Source organism: Arachis hypogaea, chromosome 18 (assembly GCF_003086295.3).
Source record: "Arachis hypogaea cultivar Tifrunner chromosome 18, arahy.Tifrunner.gnm2.J5K5, whole genome shotgun sequence".
Classification (NCBI taxonomy): Eukaryota; Viridiplantae; Streptophyta; class Magnoliopsida; order Fabales; family Fabaceae; genus Arachis; species Arachis hypogaea.
In genome coordinates, this window is record NC_092053.1 from 257,486 (window position 1) to 285,387 (window position 27,902).

Consider the following 27,902-nt stretch of genomic DNA (forward strand, 5'->3'; position numbering starts at 1 on the left):
CTCTTGGAGCGTCACAATATTTTATTCCAAGTATTTACTATTTAGCAAAGTATATATATATATAAACAACCAGCGCAGATGCATGCAATATATAATGCATAATGATCATCAAGTTTCAAAACCCTAGCTAACAATAACATGACCAACAAGGCCTCCAGGTAGGGATATATAACATTTTCATCAGTGATAGTTTCCTTTTATTTATGCTCAACTTTTATTTATAGGCCAAATATGTAAGGATAGATCGATGCCAATAATGATTGGTCAATCAAGTCCAAAATTCATTCAGAGACTAGTAGTTCCCTAAAATATTCCCAAAAGACTGGTATTGTAACTAAAATTAGTTAAAAAGCTGTTAGAGTAGGTTATTGTCACTTACCTCTCTACTCTTCAATTCTCTTTTGCTACAATAATAAGTCATACAAAGAGCTGTTGTAAGGATATTTATTATTTAGTAACCTGCAAACCTCTCTTCTCTTACCAATATATTTACCGCAAAAAAAAAAAAAAAAAAATACTAAACAGAATAGAAAAAAACTCTCGTATACTCTTTAACATCTAAAAAGTTAGCTATTAAATTAATCATTAGAATAATATTTGACTTGTAAGCTGTAACATCTTTATTCGGTAAGAATATTTTAGTTTTACCGATATCTTTATAGCAGTCATACTTCCATTGAATTATTTAATTTTTAATTCGTTCATAGTTTTAAATCTGTGAAATATTGAAAATAAACATACTAGAGTTAGTAATTAATAAGAAAATTTTCCCAACAAAGAATAACGCTACTACTGTAACACTTTTTTTTTTGGTAATGAAATACAAACTATTAGAAGTTTATCTTTTAATACCATATAACATAAGAAGTTTTATTTGACTAATAAGATATAGTACATCCGTCAAAATTTGTAAAGATTCAAAGCATTGAAGTTATATATTTTTTGAAAAATATAGGAAATCAAGTGTCTACCAACTAAAAATTGAACAATTTAATTAATAATAATTAATTTTAAATTATTTTTTTAATTTAAAATTTGATTAATCGACATTAATGACATTTTTAAATCAAAATTACTCTAATTTATTTTTTCTTCCACTCACCATTCTCCACACAAAATCACAAATCTTAATCCCTCCTCCCAATGCCCTACGCTGCTACGATTTCGTCGTCGCGCTACTAGTATCGTCGCAGCACCGTTCTCGCGCGCCATTGCTGGTCGTCTTTGCATCATTCTCCACCACTTCATCTTCCGTTCGCGCAGGAAAGACAGCCACCATCGTGTTTTTACTTCACCCTCCTCGCATCCCATCGTGACTCTCCATCGCTCGCGTGATGCACTCTTGCCGCTCGTGACTCCCCATCGTTCGCCACTTGCACCCCATGACTCTCCATCCGTCGCGACGCAGCCACCACCAGGTCTCCATTCGCGACGCGTGATCAGCTATTCTGATCCATGGCGACTCCTTCACTCATCGCAACACGCCATCGCGAGTTCCTCTACTATCCACGCAACGCCGTCCAAGACGTCGTCGCCGGCCACCCTGCGGCTCTTCTTCTCCTCCTCCTATTTGGATTTGAATGATTTTTTTAACTAATTTTTTATGTTTTTTTTCTGCATTTCGGATGATTCTTTTTTATTAATTTAGAATTATTCTTTTTCTTATATTTTGTATGTTTTTCCTTAGGATTTAGAAGATTATTTTTATTAGTTTTGGATGAGTTTTTTTTTCTATTTTTTGTATGTTTTTTTTCTTAGGATTTAGATGATTTTTTATCTTATATTTTGGTGCTTTGTTATTTTTTAGAAATTCGAAGTTTTTTTTTAGAAAAAGGGATCAATGTCACCGTAAGAAAAGAGAGTTATTTTAACACGTTTTTTTTAACACTATAGTTAAGTGTAAAAATTAATATATATTTTTGACAAATATTACAAATATCAAATTTTCTATGTTTTTTTATGAATAATTTGACTGTAGAAAATTGCTACTCAATTTTGACACTCATTTATTTTCAATTTACTCTATTATTCCTCTTTTTTGTTGAACTCTATCAATTTTGGCATCACATTGCTCTCAATTTGGTATCATACTACTCATTCTTCATTTTCGAAATCTCAGTTTATTCTTCAGTTTCAAGATCATCTCGTTTTTTATTGAGAATTTTTGTTGAGAATTTTTTATAGTCAATAAATGTAAAAATAAATAGTATTTTTGACGGTTAATAAGTATCACAAAAAATATATTCTAAATTTTTTTAACAAATTATTTTTTACGGCCAATATTTATCAAAATAAGATCTAAACTTTTTTTACAATTACTTATATGTTAAAAATATTATTTTTGACAAAATTTTTATTAATATATTTCTATAGTTAAAATAATGTCAAATTTTATTTTTTTGACAAATTTTAATTTTTTTTAACACATATAATCCTAAAAAATAATCTATATTATTGTAATGTGTTTACGTAATAAATGATAAAAAGTGAATTAAAGTAAGAAGAGATAATTAATAATTATTAATTTTGTATCTTTTAAAAAAATTTAAATAATCACTAATTAATCATAATTAATGTTATTAGTTAGTATAGAATATAATTAAAAAAAATTTGTTAGCTTATTGTTGGTTAGACCCCTCTTAATTTTTCAGTAGCATTGATATTTTTTTAAATAAATGTGATAAATCAAATTGTATTGTCCGTAACAAACAACACTTAATTGTAATGCATTATCTAGTTAACCTATTTTGCTGCTGGGTAAAACATGAATCACGCATCCTTATGACCTTATCCGCTTGATAACTAATGATTATTGTTGCCCTTTTTCAACCAACAACGTTGGCTATTTTGGATTTGGGGAAAATAACGCGAGTCATTTTTTGACTTTGTCGTTGATTTATGCATTGCCAGACATCAATGAATTAGAAATAGGGTTATGATAGATAATTAATAATTTTTTGAATAACATGAATAATTATTAATTAAATTAAAATATATTACATCTTTAAATTATTTATTTAAATTTTAATATTAGAATAATCATTTATATACTTAGTAAAATAAATATTTGATATATCTATTGTTCACATTGTTAAAAATATTTGCATGCATTTCGTATCGTTGATTATATTATTGGTTCCATCACATATCTGATGGCTGAATTTATGTATATTTTTAAGATATAGCATTCGAAATCTTTTTGGATATACTAACTAAAAAAATAGATAGAAATTAAAAGAGAGAGGGGTTGTGAATAGAAAATTAAACATAAGCTAGCATAAAATTTCTGAATGATATTGTTGTATTTTTTAAAAATGAAAAACAAAATAATGTTGATTATTACATATGTTTTGGCTTATTGCATTTTAATTTTAAAAAGCTACGCCTGTAATGTAAGTGATCCCATTTGACCTTTTCCACCTTGCAGGAGTAGTTTTCCAGATCAAAGTGGGGACAGATTTGTAAAATAAAGAACAGTACAAAGACAACACAATCTATAGTTTTATAGACCTTACATTTGGCATTTTTTCTTGTGGTGGGAATCTCATACAAGATATATACGAGATTTGTCTTGCACCTGTAAAAATCGGCCAAAAAAATTTGGTACCAAGATATTTTTACGTTATGTCTCAACATGAAACTGGAGTGTTATGTCTCGGTATAGTGGGTCAGACTTTCTTACTAACTACGAGAAGATTAAATATATACTTTTTAAGAAAGAATAAAAGCAATCTAATTTTTTCTCCGGTTAAAAAATGAATATGCATAGTGTGAGAAGAAAGTGATATGATATTTTTTTAGCTATTCGAAAAAAAGCAAAAAGCGAAAAATAATTAAAATATTATTTTTTCTCTGTATAAAGGATTACACATACAGCAGAATGAAAAAGCTAAGACACTTATACTTCCTCTTTTTTTAGAATTGTATTTTATAATATTTTTTTCTTTCTTTAACTTCAACATCACAGAAATTTTTAGTTTAAATAAGTGTAATAATTTTTTTGTGTAGGAGTAAAGGTTGTAAAAGACTTAGAGAAAGAGTGTTGAATTTATGACCTTCTTTTACTTTAATGAAATAACTTTTTAAAAATAAACTTTCAATCTGAATCTGTTTAAACTCAACAGCAAAAGATTTATAAGACAATTTTTTTTTCTCATAAATATCAGAAAACAGAACAAAGAAGGAAGAGAGAAGATGACACTATCATGTATCTTGATTCAGTTGCCTTGTGCAATACAATCTATATCCAATCTCCACTACAATAGTAGTGGAATTTTCATTATAGTTAAAGTATTACATACACCAATTCCACAAGATTGACACAATCCTTTCCTTCTCAAGTTCTAATCTAACTTGACTTGATTATGCTAACACCTAACTCTTCATTCTTAGTGCTAACCCAACTAAGAGGTACCTCACAGGTACTGGATATAAGACAATAAAATCAGCTTAAAGAAATCTGAAATCACTCTAGGTTTTTCTCTCAAGTGTTTCACTCAGCCTTTTATCATTCTTTGGCTTTTTCTTAAACTCTCTCTTTCAGCCTTTTACCACTCAAGAAATTACAGAAAGATATACATTAAAAATGAAATTACAATCTATAAAACATCAAGGAGATTGATACTTCAATAACCTCTATTGTTATGCGATGAACCAGATTTTCTTAACTCTAATTTCGTTCCTCATTCTGGCGGAATGCTCCTTTGATAGGAAGTACTGTACAAGTTGATAAACTCTCTCAGAGAAGACTTCTCAGAACATAAACTTCAAACCTTGGTTCTCTCTTCTTGGCTTTAGAATAATGTAAAAATTTTCTTTTGTATCTCCTGCATGTTGCTGAGTTGCTCTCTACCAAGTCAACTCCTCGAACTATGTGCTACCAACTTAGTCTCTCACTTTCTTCCATTAATCCCCAATTTATAACTTTGAAACAGATCTCTTTCTCTTGACCGAATGTCTCAGAACAGCAAAGAAAAAAAGTTTTTAATGGCAATCCCGTATCTGAACCTTTGAGATACTATTTGGTCCTCAAAAAATAATTTTGGCCTTTGATTCACAGTAGTATATTTTAGAAATCATTTTTTTCATATATCTCAAGATGAAATAATAGAGAGTTGGAAAAAGAGGGAAGAAAGTAAGATGCATGTAAAAGAAAATGAATCATCTTTAGCCTATGACTTAACTTGATATGGTTTGATTTGGGTGATTAGATCTCAACCTTTTTACTTAACCCTTCTCTTTCTTTCTTCTTCGATGATAGACTTAGGAACGAAGCACTCTCTCTCTTCTCTGAGTTCTGTCCGAATTGAAAAAGGAACATTGCTTTGGAGGCAAGCACTTGGAGAGATCAGCTCGAAAGAATTACATTGGGCTCAGGTTGGCTTTGATCTAACTGACCCAGCTGAATTCTTTGATTTGTTTTCTTTGGGCTTCCTTTGTTTAGACAGCCCACCAGCAGATTCATTTTGTTCCATATTGGGCTACTGCTATGTTTGCTAATTATAGCATGCATCACTTAATCAGAAATAATCAAAATTAATTGGGTGATTAACCTACTAAAAATAATGTTTGTCATTATCAATTTAATTTAGTTAATTTCTTAACTCAACAATCTCTTCCTTGATGACACACGTAATTAAAATATTAATAAAAAAGAACTGAATTTGAATAAAGTTAAGGAACTTCCCTTTGATTTTGTGTTGCTTCCCCTTTCTTAAAAAAGAGTTGCTCCTCCTAGATTTATACTCTTCTCTTCCTTCCTGTTTATTATTTTTATAGAGAACACAATAAAGTACAACACACAATTCAACTTGACTAAGAAATTTTACACAATCATCAACAAAAATCTAGTCCAAAATTTGATAGATTACATCAGTAATTTAAAAATATCCATTTAAAAAAACTGCTCAAAATTAAACAAAACAGAACATCAAGATTAACAAAGACATGTTCAAGCAACAAATCTTGTAAGATGAGGTCAGATATGATTATCACAGCCTGATCATAGCAGTATCAAGCTTTCAAGTTCAATTCACAAAAAATATCACAGCAGCAAATATTCATGACAGCAGCAGATTCAATTCACATTTAAATTAGTTTACTATTTAATTAACCCACTACTACCCTTTTTGTCATCAAGAGTGGAAAAAACACTCAAAACGGCATCTGAAATCCTGCACAAAAAGTGTTAATGCAAAGTCCAAACATGTAATTAAGTGAAAATAAATGCAGCAGTGCTTAAACAATTTACAGTCATCCGAAACAAAACATAGAGAAGTTCAAAAGAAACAACAACAGTTTTATGAGATAAAATTTAATAGAAGGTAGCAGCAACATGAGACAATTCTAGACATCCGAACCATCCTCCTCAGAATCAGCTTCTTCTTCAGCACCAGTAGCAGCATTTTTATCCTCTTGGAGATTATCAATGAACTTCACAAAAACAGCTACTCGATCTCTTAATTTTCGGAGGAAATTCTCATGCTTGCTTGCTAGCTTCCTATATTTTTTGCTCATAGCAATCATATGGATTGACTAGGAGACAAATTCTTATATCACGTCCTTAACAACCTCAAATAGAACAAATTTTTGTCCAGTTGAGACTGAGATATCCTCGGTAAAAGATAGGGGAGAATCCTCAGAAACAGATTCATCATCATCATCATCTATGTTCTTCCTATGTAATTGTGTATTCACTAACTAGAAGCTAAGATGAAATATACGTCTCGAGTTGCCATCTGTATATTAATGTTATTATTAGGGGTGATTTATATTTTACTCTTCATATTTAAGATATGTAATAGAAATTGATTTTCCGTAATGCATCAGTCACCAAAATAGTTATACTATTATAATGGAACCAATTTTCTCGATTTTAAAATTCTCAGCGCCTGGATATGATTCAAAATAAAAAAAATTAGACTAACATACAACGAAAATGATAGGAATTATATATTTATATATATACCATTAATGTTACTATTAATTATATATACTATTAATATTAATCTTATTATAATACTATATTATTAATAATATAATACTATATTCATATTTATATATGTAGTAAATTTTATATAACAATATATTTAGCATAAATATATTAATATAATAGAAGGATTACACATACAAGTTATTTTGGTTTATAAGTTATATAAGTTGGACCAAACCTAATAACAAGAACGCTCACCCATACGAGCATGTCAACACGCGTGCTACTCAATGGTTTCTATAGCGCGCTTCACGTTCTTCCTCCTTCTCTTCTTTTTCCTTCTTCTCCTTCTTCTTCTTTGCGTTTCTCCTCATTTTTTTTCACGTGTTTCATCTTTATTATCCTTTTTTACTACTATTGTTGTTGCTACATTTTTTTCCTTCTTCTCTTTTTATTGATTTTGTAACATTATGTATTTTTTCTTTTTTGTTTGATTTTTTTCTCTCAAGAAGAATTATGAGAATATGAAATAAAAAGATAAGAAAAGAATAGAAAGATAAATTATGAAATAGTTTATTTTGTTAATTGATTATTGAGATATGAAGATGAAGAGAAAGAGAAAAGAAAGAAAGAAGAAATTCAATGAAAAAAAAAAAAAGGAAAAAGAAAAATGTTCCTTCTAATGTTAGATTTTTTTTCTTTTGAGTTGAACCATACCTTAGCCACTATTAATTGGATTCAAAACAATAATCAATTTTGTTCTGATTCAATTGACAATCTGAATCTGAATTATTCATTATTTTAACAACGAGATCACTGAAGATGAAGGAGAAAGAGAAACAGAAAGGAGAAGAAGAAATTCCAATGAAAAAAGAAGAAGGAAGAGGAGAAGGAGGAGGAAGAAGTGGTGTTGATGACGACAATAACAAAGAAGAAGAAGAAACAATAACGGTACGAAGCGCGTGAATATAAGTGACTTGTATAAAAAAATGTCTCTACGTGGAGAATAATTCTTAATATATATATATTATTAGCATAAATATATAAAATACTTTAATATTAATGAATATAATAACTTTCATATTCGGTAAATAACTTTCATATTCGGTAACAGTTTAATATTGATTTAACATATGCATTATTAGTATTCAAAATTTCTTATATTAATACTAATATCATATTTTTAACGATCATAATAATATATAATATTTAGATTATTACACATAATAATATTAATATAAATAATAATATTAATAATAGAAAAAAAATAAAAAATACTAGTATACATGTAATTGGAAAAAAAAATACTAGTAACATATACTACAAAAAAGGGCAAATATTTGAATTATATATATTACCTACTAATATTATTATTTAGGATACATGTAATTGGAAAATTATTCTAATAATATATATGATTTCATAGTTAAATTATTCGTATAATTTATTAACATTAACATTAAAAAATAGCAATTCTTTTTTTAAATTTATCCAAAATATAATACAAGAATAAATATATACATGTCAGTACTTTCATTATATAAAAAATAAATCATTACAAAAACCAAATTATATTAATATTAATATGATATATAATAATGTTAGTTACTTAGAAAGAAAAAAAAATACATGCATAAAAATACATTGCTCTTTGAGTCATAGAGTTATTAGGATATATTCTTCATGTTTTTATATGTCAACATGTCATGAAAGCAAATGAGCAAGTTTTATGGGACATGTGAGTGTCTAATGTCTGACATGATAAAATCACTGGGTGTGTAATATTATGAACAAATCTTTAATTGGATTTACTAGGTGAAGTTGAGCGTGATGGAAGGTTTGAACAAATTCCATCAAATCTTGAATTCAAATATTCAATACACATATACACACAAATAAATATAGAATGCTTTATTTGAACGGCATGATGAGAAAATAAACATGGTACGTACTTATGGTGATTTTATTTGACAAATTAAGAGATTATTGTACTGATACAATAATTAAAGGTCAAAATTCAGGTGCAGTCGACATTACGTAAAGTTGATAGTTGAAAGTCATTAGATAAAAATTTAGTAAAATCAGTCAAATCATCTGACGACTCTCAGTTATAAACTTTACGTAAAGTTTAGTACACATAAATTTCCCCTTAATTTAAAAAGAAAAACAAGCATGGGGATGCAGCAGATACAAGTTGCAGGGTTTGATGATACACTAGTACGGATCAGTAGTGTTGTTGATCAATAACAGTTGGCGTAAATTTGTGAGGAGATCATGGAGTGTCATGGTGTAAGCATCTCCCATCTTTGCAATGATGGTAATACCCAGAGTCGAATTCCCAAATGGCAAAACGCTGCTTCCGGTCACACTCAGATGAAGATTTTCAAGCTGCTCCAATATCTTCACCTCAATTCCATTCTCTTTCTCGCAGTGGATCTCAATCAGCACTTCCTTCTCCTTCTCCAGCATTCTTGCTTCAACATCTGGCAGCACTTGTTTTTCCTCCTTGCTACGCCAATCCTCCACTTCCTCCTCCTCCTCATCCTCCTCCTCCTCTTCCTCGCTGGTGCTGTCTTCGTTGTTCCGACACAGCAGCTGAGTCTTGTTGAGGAATATTACTGGCTCTGTTGGGCCCCTCTTGTTATCATTGTTCCGCTTTTCCAGCTCCCTCACACGTTCTTGCAGCTGTTTCACGTAATTAATGGCTTCCCCAAGTATAGAAGCCTTGTCCGTCTACACATACATATACATATTGATCATGAGAAATTACTAGCTAGAACACTACTTATCTATTGTTAATACAAGATGATCTACTTATCTCTTTGGCACAATAAAGGCCACAGTAACTTTGTGTGATTATTATATTATATTATGTTATGTGGCACATGTGATGTGATGATATTATTCTAACTTTTAATAATCCATTTTTTGTTTTACTCTATCTCTACTCTCTAGTACATTTTTAACATTTCTGCAACTGAAAATAGCAAGACCCGCCGCTTTGATGCTTGTGAAGATCCAGAATATGGATTCTATTCTCTTATGGTGCAACTTATATGGAATTTTAAATTTTAATCATGTCACTTAATTTGAATTTGCGAGTTTTAATCAACTATATATATATATATACATCTAATAAACAATGTAATCGGTAAAGGGATATCGTATAGTATAGTAAAAGATTTAGATTCGTTGAATGCTAAGAGCTTAAGATAACAGGATCAAGTATATTTTATGATCTTTCTTCCAAATAAACAAGCAGCTATATTGATTAAGAGTGATGCATGTATATATATATCCGATTTGATTTAGGCGAATTATAGGAATAGGTAGGTTGAAATTGAGTAAGTGATGGGATAATTAGGGAGGTACCTTCTTCAAGCCAGGAATAGTGGCGGAGAGAGCTATGAACATCTGGGTGAGTTGCTGTCTTCTTTTTCTCTCAGCCATGATGTGATCCACAATCTGAGAGTCGTTTCGACTCCTCTTTGCTGCTCCTGGCTGGGGGTGAGGGACGGGGACGGGGATCCTTGCTTGCTGCGGCTTCTGAGGAAGGTTCCGTTTCTTTGATAAGGAGGGCAAAGGGGTGGTAGTGGCAGCACCCGCACCCACCCCCAGCGGTTGTTGTTGCTCTGCCATGGCAGGTATTATGGTTGAGTTATCGAAGGAGAGAATGAATGTTCTGGGCCTTTTTCCCTCCGCGCTCTCCGTCGTGCCGGTGGTGACGAGATCCACAGTAGAATGATTGTCAATAAAATCCGGTGGCATCTGCAGGATTTCTCTGAGGAAATCGTCATCATCATCAGGTGGCTTCTGGCACTGCTCCAATGATAAGAAGAAATCTCCATGATCATGGTGCTCTATTTCCTGTACGTATATTAACAATTACTTTAACAAATAAAACTATATAATACTAGCACTTTTCTCTTAGCTTTATACTAGTTGAGTTGGTTGTAATTAATAATTACCGTGTGTAGAGGCCAGTTCTCCCAACACTGCTCCATTCTTATGTTTAATTACAAGAAACTGTGTTTGTTTTGTGGTATGAAGGGAAGAAGAAGAAGGAGGATGTAAAGGAGGGTAGAGAGAATGACGATGATATATGTGGAGGGAAACTCGTTTATCATGCAGTATGATGAGGATGGATTCGGTGAAATGATTGAGGAAGGCAGGGGTCTGTGGTGGGGGCCCATGCTTGTCATGTAAGAGGCACTTCATTTAATCAAAACACATTAAGAGACCACATGGGACCTCTTCTTCCTCTACACACACCAACCACGCCCCCTTTATTACTTTTCTATCTCTTTCCCTAACTCACTAACTAGTAACTATTACTTTTCTTTTCTGAATCAAACACACACACACACACACTTTTTTTAGTAATGGAGCATCCAACTCTTTTTCTAGGGTACTTGCAACAAGTTACAAGGCTACAGTGGACCATCATTAATATGATGCACATCGCGGTGGACGAGCCTCACATGGGAGCATCCCTCTCCCAAAATGCTCTGTTTTAGTTTTGTCTCATTGGATTTTTTTTATTTATATAAATAGAAAGCCAAAATCAGTTCTGTCAGAAATAAATAAATAACACAGGTGACCAAGTCCCCAAATAGCATCTTGTAAAAGCAGTATCCCTCTAACTATATATATATATATATATAATTTGGAAGAGTCTTTTTAGATCTAAAATTCTAATAACATGTCATAATATCATTCATCACAAAAATTTCAGCTGATGAAAGTAATATTAATGGTATATCTCTAATACTTCCTAAACTTTCATTGTACATATTGTACAAATATTCCATTGGCGATTAGTAGTTTCAGGGAGTCATTCATGAAAAGATTCACCGTTATGCCACGCACTGACGAAGTAATATTCTAAGTTTCTATTTCTATATTAAACTTATGGTAAGGCCTAGTGCTTTTTATTAGTTTTTGCGTGTATCTTCATGACTACTGGTAATGAGTACATGTAGATATTCCTATATATAGTTTAATTAACTTATCCATTCATTCATCTAGCTGTGTTATAATTACGTTTTTACATGGTTAATTATTGGAAAACATCTTATTATGAGGCAGGAATGTATATTGAATTGAAAACAGTAGTTTCTCATAAAAAAATATATATGTGAAAATGGTTGGTCATCACGAAAAAAATATGATTGAATTGGAATATATATATAGAGAGAGAGAACATATGTGAACAAATAAATGGAATAAAATCCACGCGGAAAAAAAACAAGGAAAGAGACGACGAGAAGAGTAGAAGGGACCAAAGAATGAGATATGAGATAAAAGAAGATAGAAGTATATGTTTTGGTTAACAAGAACAAATAAAAAGACAAGAGAAGCTACTTATCTCCTTGTTGACTCCTCAGTCCTCACCTCACAGGCTGTAAATTAAATATGCAGCCATTATTGAATGAATATTTCTTTTTTTTTAGTTTTAATCACTACCTATATAGTGTATATATAATTTTTTTTTGTGACCATTATTACTCTTGTCTACAAATCAAACTTACCATGCAATTGTTGTTATTCCTACATAGTGCAGTATTTATTTATAATATATTAAACAGAACTTAAAGTAGTTTTCTAATCTTTTTTTAATTTTTTATTATATTATGTCAATTTAAGTGGCTAATTATCATAATTTATTTATTACTTATGTAATTGAATTATTTTTTAATATTTTTGTTTTTAATTGAATTATTTTTAAACTTTTTTTTAAATAAATACAATTCAAAACAATAAAAAAAATTGTTAGTTCTCATAATTTATTAAAAACAATTAAAATCAACATAATTGTCTATTATATAATGAATCACTATAACCGATTACAAATAAATAATATAACCCATCACAACACAAATAATATAAATTTTAAATACAATTAATACCAACATAATTATCTACTATGTAATATTATAATGAATGATTATAACGACTAAAAATATCATAGAACAACATAAATATTTGTATACCTAAATAATGCATATTTTTAATTTTAAAATATCCACTCATATTCACAGTGTAACTATTTTAAAAAAATTAAATTTTTATTTTTGTGATCTTATTACATAATATATTAAAAGAGATACCAAGAAAGTTGAGAATTATTCTCAAACATTTAACTTTATTTTATATTTTTTCACAATCCTAAGTTATAGTATAAAGAATGAACTATTATATTTTTATCTAAGATGGCTGGCATAGTCTAAATTAATTTTTTATACTATAATTTAGATTTTTTTATTTTTTTCTCATTCTTATGATATATTTTTTTAAGTTATCCAATAATTTTCATATTTTTTTATTCTTTACTTTTATATAGAATATCATATGATTTCAATGTTAATATTATTTTTTTTAGTAAATATAAATTGAATAATAAAACACAATTCATCTTCTTCTTTTATGCCCACTCTTTCTTATATTTACTATATAAGATTATAACTTAGGGTTTTTCTTCATTTTTTTTCTTGCTCTCGACATCTATTTTTCTTTAGGTTACTCTATTTATTTATTTATTTATAAGATTATAAGATTATTTATTTATTTTTTACCAAAGATAGGAAGATTTGAACACACGACCTCTTAAATAAGTATAAAAAGACTATGTTATTTGAGCTATAACGCATATAATTTTATTCCTTTTTCTTTACTCTTACTAATATTTTAATAAGTATTTAAAGAATATAGTTGATGACTCTAACTCTTTTTTAGATTGGTAAATGTGTATATTAAGTGCTAAATTCTTAAAACACTAGAATATATAGTGTCTTTTGTAGTTTCTTTTTTTTATTTTTAATCTAATTGTATTTATTAGATATAATATATATATATATATATATCACTTTTTTTCCCTTTTAACAATTCATAATTTTTAGTATCATTTAGTTGTAATGTTATTAAAAATATATGATATTATTATGATTCATAAAAAATAAAATTAAAAAATTAAATATTAATTTTAACTAGTGAAATATCATTTTGTATTTTATCTAAGAATTTTATGTTTATATGATAGTATTTAATAAAAATATTATTTATATACTAAAATTAATTATTAAAATTAACTATTAATATATTAATATATAAATACATATATATTTTAATTTATTAAAAAAAACTATACCAAAACAATATCTATTTTGCTTCTGCCCATAACGCGAGTCTAGATCTACTCATTGAATCATTTTACCCGGTACGTTTTGGAGATGGAAATCCTGATTTTCTCCACCTAAATAGTGTTTTGAAGATAAAAAGCAGTCAATTGAATGACAAGTGAGATAGCCTTGCACGGAATCTATATATATTATCTCACTCCTTCAATTAAAGTCGGTTTTGATGATACAAAAACGTCAAACTCTTTCAATTATTGCGGGACCATCTACTACTTAATCAATGAAATGAAACGAGGTACGGTTACAATAATTTACCATAAGAGATGTCACACATATAAATTTAAATTATTAAATCACTAAAACACGCTCCGTTTTGCAATAAGACACCCTTCACTAAAACACGCTCCGTTTTGCATACAAGTACACTGTATACACGTGCTGAATTTGTTTGGTTAGTTTAATTTGAGTGATGAAAAATTGTAAAAGCAGCTCTTAAATGTATCCTACTCGCGTTGTTCTACTTTTCAGCAATCATTGTCCTCCTATGACAGTGATGTTCTTAAGTAAAACATTTATTAAATAAAGTAGCAACTTCAAGAAACATACATGCGTTGTACTTGAAATTTATTAGAGTTGTGAATTAATGGTTGAAGTTAATAAGGTGAAAAGAATGTGAGCTATGTACCATTCACCCTTTCCCTGTCCCTAAAGTGAATTATAACTCATAGCAAGTAGCAACTATGTAGAAATTGTTAGATTAAGAAAGCCATAAAGAGGAAGGGACAAACCGTTAATTGGCCATCGCAATTTCATCTTCTTTTTTTTTTTTTTGTGTCTTACATTACACACACTCATACAGACTAGAAGTAAAAAGATTTCTATATTCCATTGGGCTGAAATTCTAATTCTTCTTGAAGTTATTTTATTTTGGACAATGGTTTGGGGTTGGGTTGATACTCTGCCCAAATCTGATCCACGTTAAATTCTTTGATATGATGGGCCGATGGAGATGGCATTATATATTTTGTTTTTCCATTTTAAAGTGATTGTGAAGGGAGGGCTAACATCCTGGCCGCAAAGGCACAAACCCACAAAACCCTTAAGCCAATTGTGCATCCATGTTACTAATGGACCACCTTTAATTTAAAAATAAATAACCATTTGTACCTATAAAAGACAAATGCTGACAAATGTATTCATATAAGAATAAAACGATAATTATAATTACAGAAGATGACTTCCGTGTGCCAAAAATACCCGGATGTTGGTTACACAATTGGTCTGTTAGGGTATTCTTGACACACAAAAGCTATCTTCCGTGAGTACAATTGTCGTTTTATTCTTATATGAATACATTTGTCAGCGTTTGTATCTTTAATGGATACAAATGTTAATTTATTCTTAATTTAATTTGCTTTAAGCAAAATAATAAAGAATGAAGTACAAACGCTGTTCTTATTAAGGAGCTAGCTAGCTTGGAATGAACGAAATACAAATACTCATGCTAAAGCAAGCTCTATCTTATCCAAAAGTGGAAGTTAATATATTTTTACACAGAATTTAAATTATTTAATACTCGTTCTGCATGCAGTTGTATATGTAGCGTTAGATTGTGAGGCAAGAAAAGGAAACTCAAGTGAGGGACAGATGGAGAAAGTTGATATAATTCGAATTAAGTTAATAAAATAAGGGTAATGTTAGGTAACCAATAATTTTTTGAACATCTCCAAAATATCCACCTAAAAGGTTCACCAAAGATCAAACTCTTGACCTTTTGGATTTAGAGCTCTAATACCATGTCATGATACCACTCATCCCAAAAATTTCAGCTGATGGGAAAAGGTAACACTATTGATTATATCTCTAATACTCTCTAAACCTCCATTGTACACATTGTACAAATATTCCATTGGCTCCTCATGCTTTCCCAATAATTAATAATCTAAGATCTAACACTCTACATCAGTTAGTGTGTTGTGTATACAATAATCATGTGACATGTCTTGCAGCACTCTGCAGTCTGCATGCAAAGAAGGCGCGTTTTGGTGTGAATTATATTGCAGATGGCGGAAGCAAAGTCGATAGACGACAAGTGTTTTCATCCAAAGTAAAAGGAGGAAATTAAAGCGATGGAATCAATGAAAAAGTGATGTACGGATTTTCAAACCCCTGTATATATCTAATATCTTCTTTTTCGTACCTCCTCTACAGTCACTTTTGGACCAATAATATATTGTATGATTTTCTTATCCCGTTTCATATCCTTAGAATGATCACGATATGTCGTTGCTTTTAAGTGCTGGAGAAGGACAGAAAACGAAAATGCAACATGTGTATATGTCCCTAATACTCCATTCATGGATCATGGATGGAATCCTGTAAAGTGTGAAATACTTGACATACACGCATCTCTAGTTAGCTGCACCTGCTAGTAATATAACAAACTTAAATTGGTTGTTTTTGGAATTTTTTATTAGAAAATGGATGATCAAGTGAATGAATGCCTTTGCCGCACCAACAACTTTGATGAAGATTACCTCCTGAGAGATATCCTCCAGCAGCCGCAACAAAGAAGCCAGACGGCCATCGGAAATAGGGCAACAAGTTCTTATATACTGTCTTTCGATAAATCGGCAAGTAAGAGGAGAAGAAGCGCTTCAGAGACGGCGGATCACATAATGTCAGAGAGGAACAGGAGACAGGAACTCTCTAGAAAGTTCATTGCACTTTCCGCAACTATACCTGGCTTGAAGAAGGTCACCTCTGATCTATCATCATCACTCTTCTAGTTATATCTATGAATGCATGTAAATTGTGATTTATTTATTATTATGTAAACGGAGAAGGCGCACGTACTTGAAGAAGCCATAAAGTATGTGAAAGAACTAGAAGAGCGTGTGAAGGTGCTGGAAGAAGATGGCGAGATAAGCATAACGAGATCTCATGTGTGCGGGTGCGGCCACGAGACACTTCCAGAAGTTGAAGCAAGAGTATTTGGGAAGCAAGTGCTCATCAAAATTCACTGTGTCACTCAATGCGGCGTTCTCATCCAAATATTCTCCCAACTTCAACTCCTTCATCTTTCCATTTCCAGCAGTAACGTCTTACCATTTGGGAACACTCTTGACATCACCATTATTGCTCACGTACGTAAATCCACAATTCTATATTCTCTTCTCTTCATTACTCACATTCACAACTACTCCATCGTTCTACAGATGGTCACAAATGCAGCTATCAAATAGTCATGCCAAGAAAGTCATCAATATACCAACCAAGTGCACTCATTAAGACTACATCTCATGTATGAATATTATTTTAAGTTATTCAGTATAACTGAAATTCATATGCTTCGACTCTTCCAGTAACGTTACTCTTGTCTACATTCTTTGATCTCATATCCCTGTATACAAATAACATTACTTCCAACATTTTCTTTTCTTGTATTTGAGTCAACACTAATTAATATTTTATTTTTATTTACTAAAAATGTTGATCTAATCCCCTAACATTTTACTCTTCTCTTCACAATTAATATGCCTTTTGTATACGATATGATATGACGGCGAATATTTTTCTTTACTCTCTAACCAGTAGCAACACTGTGTCAGAAAAAAATAATAATAAATAAAGACAATAATTAACATTATTTGAATACAATCTTATCTAGTATCATCTGTTACAATATACGTGAAAATAATCATGTATCAGATGAACATTAGATATAATTCATATTAATTAACTAAAATTAATCTGTTTTTTTATCAACTGCTCAATATGTATCTCATAAAATTTATCTGCAATTTTATTACTCTCCATAGCTTCCATTTCATGTGATTGTAGTTTTACATTTTATCCTTATAGTCAGTCAAACAGTTACATAACACTGAACTAATACAGTGTCAAATAATAATAATATAAACTACTTAATCAACTAACAATTATCTGTTTTTTTTTATCAACTTCTAATATGTATCCGTATAAATTTATCTGCAATTTATTGACTTGCCATACTCGTTGACATGATTTGTGTTTGTTTGCGTTTTATGGCATATTCCATATTAGATCTCTATTACAACTGAATAGATTCAGATATAACAGTTCGAACAACAAAATTCAGTTGATACAGATCATATGCCATATTCAATCATGTGAATTTAGCCGATGATTCTTGTATTTATGGATTTTTGCCAACCTGAGAGTTATTAGTTGACGAGGATTCCTTTGATGAGGCAGACACAGGCCCATCTTTGATTTCGTTTTGCTCAGGCAACTGTTGTTGTTCCGGCTTCGCATCATCTAGACAAGTCATGAGATATCTAAGCTGCAGAGTTTAAGACAGTATCAAATAGCCGATCCATTTGTGTAGTATGATAAGCATAAGTATGTCACCCCTTATAAATATTAAATAACTACTGTACAAGTTTAACTCCCACATCAATCAATATAAAAATATATTAAGGAAACGGTATTTTAACCTGCTCTTCCAGGCTTGTTACTCTCTCCTCCGACAGTTTTAAGAATTTTCTTTCCCTGGAAATAAGTCACACCATACAGTTTTCAGACCTTTGGACCAAATTTCCAACCACTCAAGCTCAAGTAATAGGAATCAGTAGCACCAGAATTACATAATCAAAATTGCTAAAATTGCCAAACAAACATGAAAGCAGCAATTGTGGACATTTGATTTAATCAAGGAATCCTCATACTAAATAAGTAGTACATAAAGAGTAACTATTTTATAAAGAACACATCAGCCATAAGAAAGATATAAAAGATAAAAGAATACCTCTCCTCAATCTCAAGCAACTTTGCTTTCCAAGCATCCTCATTTTTAACAAGATTCTCATTAAGCTGCAGACACAAAACACATAAACATTTGCAATACAATTTCCTGTCCTTATGATATATTAATGAGGTCCTGTGATTATGGAATGGGAATTTTTCATAAGAAATTCTTAACAATGGATTACAACTTATTACCTCCTCCAGAAATTTCTTCTCTTTGTTACATCTGTCAATCTTGGCCTGAATCTTCTGTTGTTTAAGACTGACAGCCTTCTGAACAGCTTTAGAGATTTTTGTCTCAGTTTCTTCTTTTACCTCTTGTAACAACGACTCAAAATACTACAATTAACACATAGAAAAGTGAGCAATTCGAGTATGTTGGACATGATGCAGCCTCAGCAGATTCACTGCAACTGACTACTAGAATCCACTTACAGATTTTTGGTTTTCAAGTTGAGTAGCAAGCAATTCATTGTACTCATTGACAATCTACAAATGTAAAAAATAAAATTAAACTTGCAGAAGAAGCCAAGATTTCAGAAAAATAATTTGACTAGTTTTGCAACATTACTGCTTCAACTTTACTATTAAGTAACGCCTCGCTCATAGAATTATCTTCACAGCTGCAACTTCCACACCCATTCTCTGCATGAACACAGTGAGTGTTCAGCTCAACCAACTTCCCATCGGTTTTGGACTGAATAAGTCTATGAACATAGTTGTCTCCCGCAAAATCCCACACACGCTTAGTTTCCACGTCTAGGGCATAGCAATGCTGTGTCTCTTTCCAGTGCATGATGGCATGTCCTGCTTTATATCTGAGACACCATTATCTCAGGAATAAGATACATATGGCTGGGATACATTCAGCAAAGAAGCAGTATAAAAAACAAGGGTTGAAGACAAATTCCCTCACCTTCCACAGCCAACAAATCCGCATATAACACATATCCAAAGGTTCTCAGTGGTCCGACAAACAGAACATATCGATTTTTCAGCTTGCTGTTGGCAATAGCGGCACACCTGAATAAAATAGCGGGAAAGTACAGACAAGTACAGAGATTCAATAACTAGCACTACATCAAACTTATTTAGACATGCTAGCTAAATTAATTAAAAGTCCGAAAAGAACAATGAATTCAAACACCAAACCAGGCAAGCAAGCAAAATAGTTCAAACAGCACAGTCAAGTGTATGCTATGTACATGTTAATGAATGTGATGCATAGAAAAAGATTGGCTGTGGAGGGACTTACAGGACAAGAAGAATCAGCCCATTTTGATATGCACGAACAATGAAAAGAATGATTACATATAGTAGTGAGAATTCCACTGGTGTCTTGATCTAACCGCTCTACAGACAACACAAAACATGGATGGAGTCATAGATGGTGATGGATAATATAATAGTGAGAGTGGGCAATGCATATCTAAAAAAGAGGTTGTACCAAGGCAAACTGGACATGTGGGCTGTTCAGTGGAGGTAGCATTGGATGGTTGGGCATGTTCAATGGAACCAGTGTACTGCACATCCAACGTGAAAAGAACACGGCAAATCTCAACCTACAATTGAAATAAGAAGAACAAGTAAGAGGCGGTGAGAGAGGCAGCTAATGGAGAAAAGAGAATGGAGAAGGACCTCCAGAGAGGAGAAACGGCGGCCATTGTAATGCTTGAAGAAGCTGTCGGTGGAGTCTTGATCGTCGAAGCGGATCAAAACGCTGTACTGATCTTCCGTTCCATCCATTCTGAAACAAGAAGGAAAGAAAGTGAGAGAGGGAGCAGTTAAGGTTAGAACAGAAGGGGGAAGGAGGGAGGGTAGTACCTGACAATGCGCATCTCAAGGATGTGGTGAAGGAAGGAACCACAGAACTGGCAGAAGTCGGCGTAGGTCATGTGATTGGGGACACCGACGACGCAGACGAGGGGTTTGCGTCCAAAAGGGAGGGTAGAAGGGGAATCTTGGTCGGGGAAGAGATGCATGAGGCCGCGGGTCTCCTCGATCCTAGGGTTTCCGGAGGAGAAGTTGAAGACGGAGGTGGAGAATGATGAAGGCTCCTCGTTGGGGATTGGAATTGGAATTGGAATTGGGATTGGCGGTGATGAAACGGCAGTGCTTGAACGCCAGCTAGTAGACATGGCTACACCTAATATTCAACCCTTCGTGCGCACACACGTCTCTTAATCTTAATCACCTTTCCCTCCTGCTCCTGCTCCTCCTCTCCTCCTTCACTCCCCGCTTTCCTAAAAAGTAAATAATATACTCTTCAATTCACTATTCTACAACTCAATGTTTCCATAAATCATAATCCATTTCTTTTTCCTTTAAAAAAATTCAAAGGAAAACAAAGCCCATCTATATCTAATAACTGATTTTTGTTTTTTAAAAAAACTTTTTTGAGTTTAAATAGTTCAGTTTCATAGTAATCTTTCGGGATTAAGCTTGCTTTCAGCTAGAACAAAACCTGCGATTTTTCATTTCGGTGTTTATTATTACTTTTTAAATTGTTAAAAGTTATTGGTTTTTCTTTTTGTTGAGGGACACATGCCGATTTACTCAACATTTTGAATTAAGACCTAGTCAACTTAATCTTTAATATTTAGTAGTAAGGTTAAGAATCCAATAGAAATAAGTTTGTTATAGATGACTCACACACTCGGTATTCAAATCAAAGTTTTAAAAATCGGACCAGTTATCAAATCATTTTAGTTATTGTTTTATTGGTTTATTAGTCTAACCGATCTAAATGTGGTTTAATGAAAAAATCGTTTCATAATAAAATAATAAACAAACTATAAATAAACATCCTAAATATCTTTTAAATTTAAAACCTTCCGTAAAATATCACTAACTAAATATAATTAATCATCAAAATATGCAATAATTTGCTGCAAATTTGTTGACAATTAATATAATTATACTTCCATTAAAAATAACTGGATTGAATTACAATGCACAAGTTAAAGATAGAGAATATAGTTTTAATGTAGCTAAGTCAAAAAGTAAAATAAAAGATGATAGTGTTGCACAATAAACACACAACAGAGCCCGAAACAAACACACGACACAACAGAGGCTGAAACAAAAACACAACAAAGCCTGAAACAAAAGAATCCAATACGGAGGAGGGGTAGCAAGTCAGCGGAGATCAAAAACAGAGACAGTGCAACAAACAATGAAAACAGAATTTTGTTTATATAAGAAAACAATCAAAACATGAATCATGTAATTACTAATTGCAAATTTTTTCTTCATAAGAACAGAACAATGAAAACGTGAAGCATATAATAAATCAAAAGATCACCAATTGCAAATCTTTTAATAAGAACAGAAGTTAGAACAGTGAAAAATGAAGAAATATTAGTAGTTTTCAATCCAATTTTAACAAAGCTCATCACAATGATTAACAACAAAAAAAAGCAATGAAGAAACAGTGAATCAATAACATAGACAGTGCAAATTCAAGAAACTTTAATAAAATTTAACTACAGAAACAGACAGTAAAGCAGTAATAGAGTAATCAATTTAAAATTTATCATCAAATACATTCAGTGAGCAAAACCAATCAACCAAGTACTGACTGGGCATTCGGAAAAAAAAAGAATCAAAAGAACATTTAGATCACAGCAAAAACACAACAACAATAGGAACATTTAAAAAAAAGCAACCCAAAAAAAATCTAAAAATCACCATTGCTGAAAACAATGATTTGATCCGTGTATGCTCAAAGAATTAAAAGCTAAGCTTGCAGGAAAGTGAAGAACAACAACACTAGAACAATTAGCAAATTAATAAATTCACAATAACAGTTAAAATTTACCAGAAGAACACTAATGCAAGTGGAATCATCATGCTAAAATATTTTCTGCAAAGATGCTATTTGTGCAGCTAAAATTTCCTAATTACTAAGATCCAATTATTCTAGTTTCACATGCAATCAACTTAGTAAGTTTCTAAAAGCTAGAAATTATAAAACCAACCAGAAATATGGTTAAAGCATTTCATCAAACATGTTGAGTGCGGTAAAATTAAAACAAAATAAGAAAATTCAGAGCTTAATATCAATGTGATAGAGAAGAGATCATAACTATTGTAACTTTAATTCAGTCTATGAAATAACCCAAACCACTACCAAATCAAATAGTTACTTATTATAATAGAAATCAGAAGTTGCAGAGTTTGAAGCAGAGTATTGGTGTTGTTTGAGTGTATTGTCTGGTGGCAGGTTTAGGGAACTCACGGCAGCAACAAAAGAGAGCAGTTCGACGGCGACAAAAAAGAGCAGTGTTTGAAGCAGAGCAACGTGGCTTCCAGACGAAGACGAATGCGAACTCGAACGGTAAACGGCCAGTGAACGCGAACAGTGAACGCCGAGCGAACGTGAACGGCAAAGAACGCGAACGAAGACGACAGCTGAATGAAGACGCGAACGTGAACGGCAAACAAACGGCGACGGAAGCGCGGCTGAGCAGACAAAGACGACGGACGCCGAGCTCGAGGAAGCAGCCGCGATCGGTGACAGCGAACAGGGGTTGAAGACTTGGATCACGAGGGAAGCTAGACAGACGGACGGATGGCGAACTTTGAGTGAGACGGACGCGGCAGTATGCCACTCCTGGGGTTGTGTGATTTGATTTCTTTCTGAATGAAAGAAAAAGGGGAAAAGGGAGAAAGAAACGAAGGAGCTCCCGTTTTGTGTAAGCCGGGCGGGTTCCGGTTCGGCCAACCGGTTGGTTCTTGTCCGGTTCAATGATTTTTTATCGGTTTTTTAAATGACAGTTTTACATACCTGACCGGACTGCTAATGTTGTCGGTTTGTGGTTGAATCGATCCGACCAGCCAGTCCAATCCGATTTCGAACATTGATTCAAACTCTCACCTCTTATTTATAGTGAGGGATGACAATACCACCCGAACCCGCGGGTACCCACCCCGCTCCTACCCACTTGGGGCGGGTTCTTGGGAGGGGCGGGGCGGGGCGGGATCGGGTTTAGGTAATACCCGTCCCTACCCGCACCGCTATATATATAATATATATAATTTTAATATATAATATGTATAATATATGTAAAATAATTAGTAAATAATTAATAATATTGTATCATATTTAAATTTTTATTTTAATTTATATTATGTATGTGATGATGGTTATATAAATTTTGAAATTTAATTTTATTTATTGAATTTTAATAATTATAGGGGCGGGTAGGGGTGGGACGGGTTAGGGTTCAACGTTTTACTTCTCACGGGTAGAAGCGGGGCGGGTTCTATGCGGGTTGTTGTACGTCGGGCGGGTCAGGTAGAGCAAAAATCCGCCGTATCCGCCCCGTTGCCACCCCTGTTTATAGTCATCCACATCCGTCAATTAACGATTAAAATTAAATCTAATCAAAATTCAAATAGAGTGTCCAAAACATTCGTTACAAATATCTAGGGCTGCACACGAATTGGATCGGATCGGATACAATATCCGCAATTTTTCAGACTGGATCCGATCCGATCGGATCGGATCGGATATCGGGTATATCTGCATAATTCAAAAAAATATTTTTAAATTCCATTTGGCTGTTTTTACAAAAAATTCATTTTTCACCTGTTTAAGCATATTTAATTCTAAAATATTATCAATAAAAGTTCTCTTGAATAATAAAAAAAATAATAACACAAGATTTAAGATTAATTATTCTAAGTCGAAGTACAACATAAAAAATTAAAAACAAGATATCATAAAATTAATAAAATAACACTAAAATTCATATCACATTAGGATTTATTTTCTTAAACTATGCTATTTATATGTGATGATCGGATATGCGAATTTGTGGATCGAATCCGCAATCCTATCTAACCATAGTGCAGATCGGATCCGATCCAATCCAATGGCTCTGCGAATCGGATAATATCCGCAAAATTCGAATCAGATACGGATAATTACCACAGATATGCGGATATTATCTGATCCATGTGCAGCCCTACAAATATCTAAGGTAGCGTTTGTTTTCGGAGACAGGACACACACAGAGACATGGACACTGAAAGTTTAAAACGTGTTTGGAGGTAGAGACATGGACACGGAATACATTGTCTCTAGGACACTATTTTATATTTTTGTGTCCACTCTTTTACGAAGGACAATGATGGACACGGGATTTAAAAAGATGGACACGGATTTTTTAATCAAAATTTTTTCCCTTTCTATCCTTAGATATTTTTTATTATTCTACTATTATCTCTTCTTATTTTTCTTAATTTTAGCTTCTTTTCTATATCGGAGTTCTTCTTTCTCTGTGTTCTTTTTTTAGATACTCTCTTTTTTTAGAATTTTTTATTTGATTGGATAATTAATTTATTCCTTTTTATTGTTCATTCTCTTCTTTATGGCATGCTGTGTTAATGGAGATTTAATTCACTTCTCTATTTTATGTTACTTTATTTATTTTTAATTTTGTTACTTTAATATCATTTTTATCTTATTGGTTCATAGACTAATTTTTCTTGTAATTTTTTGTACTCTTACGTACTCTTATTTTTTATTAAATTGATTTGTACGATGTAAAAAATTTGGAATTATATGGCTATTTCAGTCATTTTGCATACTATTTTAGTTTTGTCCATGTCTATCCAAACATAATACAGGACATTACATCAGTATCTTGTCCATCATATCCAAACACAAAACACAAAAGACAATTTTTGGTGTCTCCGTTCTATTGTCTCTGTCTTAATGTCATGTTCTATCCTGTCTCCAAAACCAAACGCAGCCTAACGTACCATATTTTTTGATACTAGATTATTCCACGCTCCTCTTTATCCTTTTATATACATTCATCTTCTTCTAGAATATTCTCTAATTTTATATTTTTAAATTTTAAATATTTAATTTTAAATTTTATATTTAAATTTTAAATTTATATTATTATTTATTAATTTTAATAATTTATTTTGAATTTATAATAGGTACGGTTAGGTTCAACGTTTTACTTCTCACGGTAGAAGCGGGGGGTTCTATGCTTGTTGTACGTCGGCGGTCAGTAGAGCAAAAATCCGCCGTATCCGCCCCGTTGCCACCCCTGTTTATAGTCATCCACATCCGTCAATTAACGATTAAAATTAAATCTAATCAAAATTCAAATAGAGTGTCCAAAACATTCGTTACAAATATCTAGGGCTGCACACGAATTGGATCGGATCGGATACAATATCCGCAATTTTTCAGACTGGATCCGATCCGATCGGATCGGATCGGATATCGGGTATATCTGCATAATTCAAAAAAATATTTTTAAATTCCATTTGGCTGTTTTTACAAAAAATTCATTTTTCACCTGTTTAAGCATATTTAATTCTAAAATATTATCAATAAAAGTTCTCTTGAATAATAAAAAAAATAATAACACAAGATTTAAGATTAATTATTCTAAGTCGAAGTACAACATAAAAAATTAAAAACAAGATATCATAAAATTAATAAAATAACACTAAAATTCATATCACATTAGGATTTATTTTCTTAAACTATGCTATTTATATGTGATGATCGGATATGCGAATTTGTGGATCGAATCCGCAATCCTATCTAACCATAGTGCAGATCGGATCCGATCCAATCCAATGGCTCTGCGAATCGGATAATATCCGCAAAATTCGAATCAGATACGGATAATTACCACAGATATGCGGATATTATCTGATCCATGTGCAGCCCTACAAATATCTAAGGTAGCGTTTGTTTTCGGAGACAGGACACACACAGAGACATGGACACTGAAAGTTTAAAACGTGTTTGGAGGTAGAGACATGGACACGGAATACATTGTCTCTAGGACACTATTTTATATTTTTGTGTCCACTCTTTTACGAAGGACAATGATGGACACGGGATTTAAAAAGATGGACACGGATTTTTTAATCAAAATTTTTTCCCTTTCTATCCTTAGATATTTTTATTATTCTACTATTATCTCTTCTTATTTTTCTTAATTTTAGCTTCTTTTCTATATCGGAGTTCTTCTTTCTCTGTGTTCTTTTTTTAGATACTCTCTTTTTTTAGAATTTTTTATTTGATTGGATAATTAATTTATTCCTTTTTATTGTTCATTCTCTTCTTTATGGCATGCTGTGTTAATGGAGATTTAATTCACTTCTCTATTTTATGTTACTTTATTTATTTTTAATTTTGTTACTTTAATATCATTTTTATCTTATTGGTTCATAGACTAATTTTTCTTGTAATTTTTTGTACTCTTACGTACTCTTATTTTTTATTAAATTGATTTGTACGATGTAAAAAATTTGGAATTATATGGCTATTTCAGTCATTTTGCATACTATTTTAGTTTTGTCCATGTCTATCCAAACATAATACAGGACATTACATCAGTATCTTGTCCATCATATCCAAACACAAAACACAAAAGACAATTTTTGGTGTCTCCGTTCTATTGTCTCTGTCTTAATGTCATGTTCTATCCTGTCTCCAAAACCAAACGCAGCCTAACGTACCATATTTTTTGATACTAGATTATTCCACGCTCCTCTTTATCCTTTATATACATTCATCTTCTTCTAGAATTCTCTAACTTTCATAGTCTTTTAGAATCTTCTAAAATATTTCAAGACCTTTTAAGACATTTTAAAACATTCCAAAACCATCTAGAACAATCTCAAAGACGCTAGAATATTATACAAATACCGTTAAATATAACATTTTAAAATTTATTGTGACATATTACCTAATAGAGTATGTTATCGCTTTTATATTCTACAAAGGGCCTAAACCAAAATTTTATTTTGTTTCAAAAAATATGAACATATTGAATTTGAAAACCTTGTTAAAATAATTAATAAAAAAAACTGAACTTTCATTCACTATTAGTTAATATCAAAAACAATAAAAGTTAGGAGAAGAATGGTGAGAGTCTGAGAGATGTTCCAGACGAATCGACTACTGCTACTCTCTTACATTGATGAGAATTATCAACGGAGGTGCTGTAATTTAAGATATCAACTATGTATGGTATTTGCAGCATAGGATCTATCCGCCAAAC

The 27,902-nt window shown here is 31.8% G+C and overlaps 3 protein-coding genes across 5 annotated transcripts; 1 reads left to right on the top strand and 2 right to left on the bottom strand.

Moving 5' to 3' along the window:
* Positions 1–8,859: 8,859 nt before the first annotated feature.
* LOC112770994 (transcription factor bHLH25) lies at positions 8,860–11,548 on the bottom strand. The gene is made up of 3 exons (XM_025815528.3): positions 10,900–11,548; positions 10,304–10,798; positions 8,860–9,664 (listed from the first exon to the last, which is right to left on the bottom strand). The coding sequence occupies exons 1-3, from the start codon at positions 10,933–10,935 to the stop codon at positions 9,146–9,148; spliced, it is 1,050 nt and encodes a 349-aa protein (XP_025671313.1). The 5' UTR covers positions 10,936–11,548; the 3' UTR covers positions 8,860–9,145.
* Positions 11,549–16,547: 4,999 nt separating this feature from the next.
* On the top strand, positions 16,548–17,312 carry LOC112770995 (transcription factor bHLH18-like). The gene is made up of 2 exons (XM_025815529.3): positions 16,548–16,823; positions 16,914–17,312. The coding sequence occupies exons 1-2, from the start codon at positions 16,548–16,550 to the stop codon at positions 17,310–17,312; spliced, it is 675 nt and encodes a 224-aa protein (XP_025671314.1).
* Positions 17,313–18,030: 718 nt separating this feature from the next.
* On the bottom strand, positions 18,031–23,530 carry LOC112770993 (BRAP2 RING ZnF UBP domain-containing protein 2). 3 transcript variants are annotated; one of them, XM_025815527.3, is made up of 12 exons: positions 23,096–23,530; positions 20,680–21,098; positions 20,494–20,602; positions 20,303–20,417; positions 20,111–20,208; positions 19,772–19,878; positions 19,427–19,673; positions 19,291–19,344; positions 19,051–19,194; positions 18,857–18,921; positions 18,546–18,600; positions 18,031–18,391 (listed from the first exon to the last, which is right to left on the bottom strand). In XM_025815527.3, the coding sequence occupies exons 2-12, from the start codon at positions 20,991–20,993 to the stop codon at positions 18,245–18,247; spliced, it is 1,455 nt and encodes a 484-aa protein (XP_025671312.1). In that variant the 5' UTR covers positions 20,994–21,098; positions 23,096–23,530; the 3' UTR covers positions 18,031–18,244. The 3 variants fall into 3 exon arrangements, with proteins under 3 accessions (XP_025671312.1, XP_072081379.1, XP_072081377.1); XM_072225278.1 differs by lacking the exon at positions 23,096–23,530 and adding an exon at positions 21,320–21,334; XM_072225276.1 differs by lacking the exon at positions 23,096–23,530 and having other exon boundaries at positions 20,680–21,314.
* Positions 23,531–27,902: the final 4,372 nt, after the last annotated feature.

What these genes read in the sequence shown, in the direction of transcription:
- LOC112770995 (XM_025815529.3), top strand. Translation starts at nt 16,548, where the DNA reads ATGGATGATCAAGTGAATGAATGCCTTTGCCGCACCAACAACTTTGAT. An exon ending in CTATACCTGGCTTGAAGAAG is followed by an intron (nt 16,824 to 16,913) that starts GTCACCTCTGAT and finishes TAAACGGAGAAG; the next exon opens with GCGCACGTACTTGAAGAAGC.
- LOC112770994 (XM_025815528.3), bottom strand. Translation starts at nt 10,935, where the DNA reads ATGGAGCAGTGTTGGGAGAACTGGCCTCTACACACG. An exon ending in AGAACTGGCCTCTACACACG is followed by an intron (nt 10,799 to 10,899) that starts GTAATTATTAAT and finishes ATATACGTACAG; the next exon opens with GAAATAGAGCACCATGATCA. An exon ending in CTATTCCTGGCTTGAAGAAG is followed by an intron (nt 9,665 to 10,303) that starts GTACCTCCCTAA and finishes ATGTATGTGTAG; the next exon opens with ACGGACAAGGCTTCTATACT.
- LOC112770993 (XM_025815527.3), bottom strand. Translation starts at nt 20,993, where the DNA reads ATGTCTACTAGCTGGCGTTCAAGCACTGCCGTTTCATCACCGCCAATC. An exon ending in CACATGTCCAGTTTGCCTTG is followed by an intron (nt 20,209 to 20,302) that starts GTACAACCTCTT and finishes TGTTGTCTGTAG; the next exon opens with AGCGGTTAGATCAAGACACC. An exon ending in GGATTTGTTGGCTGTGGAAG is followed by an intron (nt 19,674 to 19,771) that starts GTGAGGGAATTT and finishes ATGGTGTCTCAG; the next exon opens with ATATAAAGCAGGACATGCCA.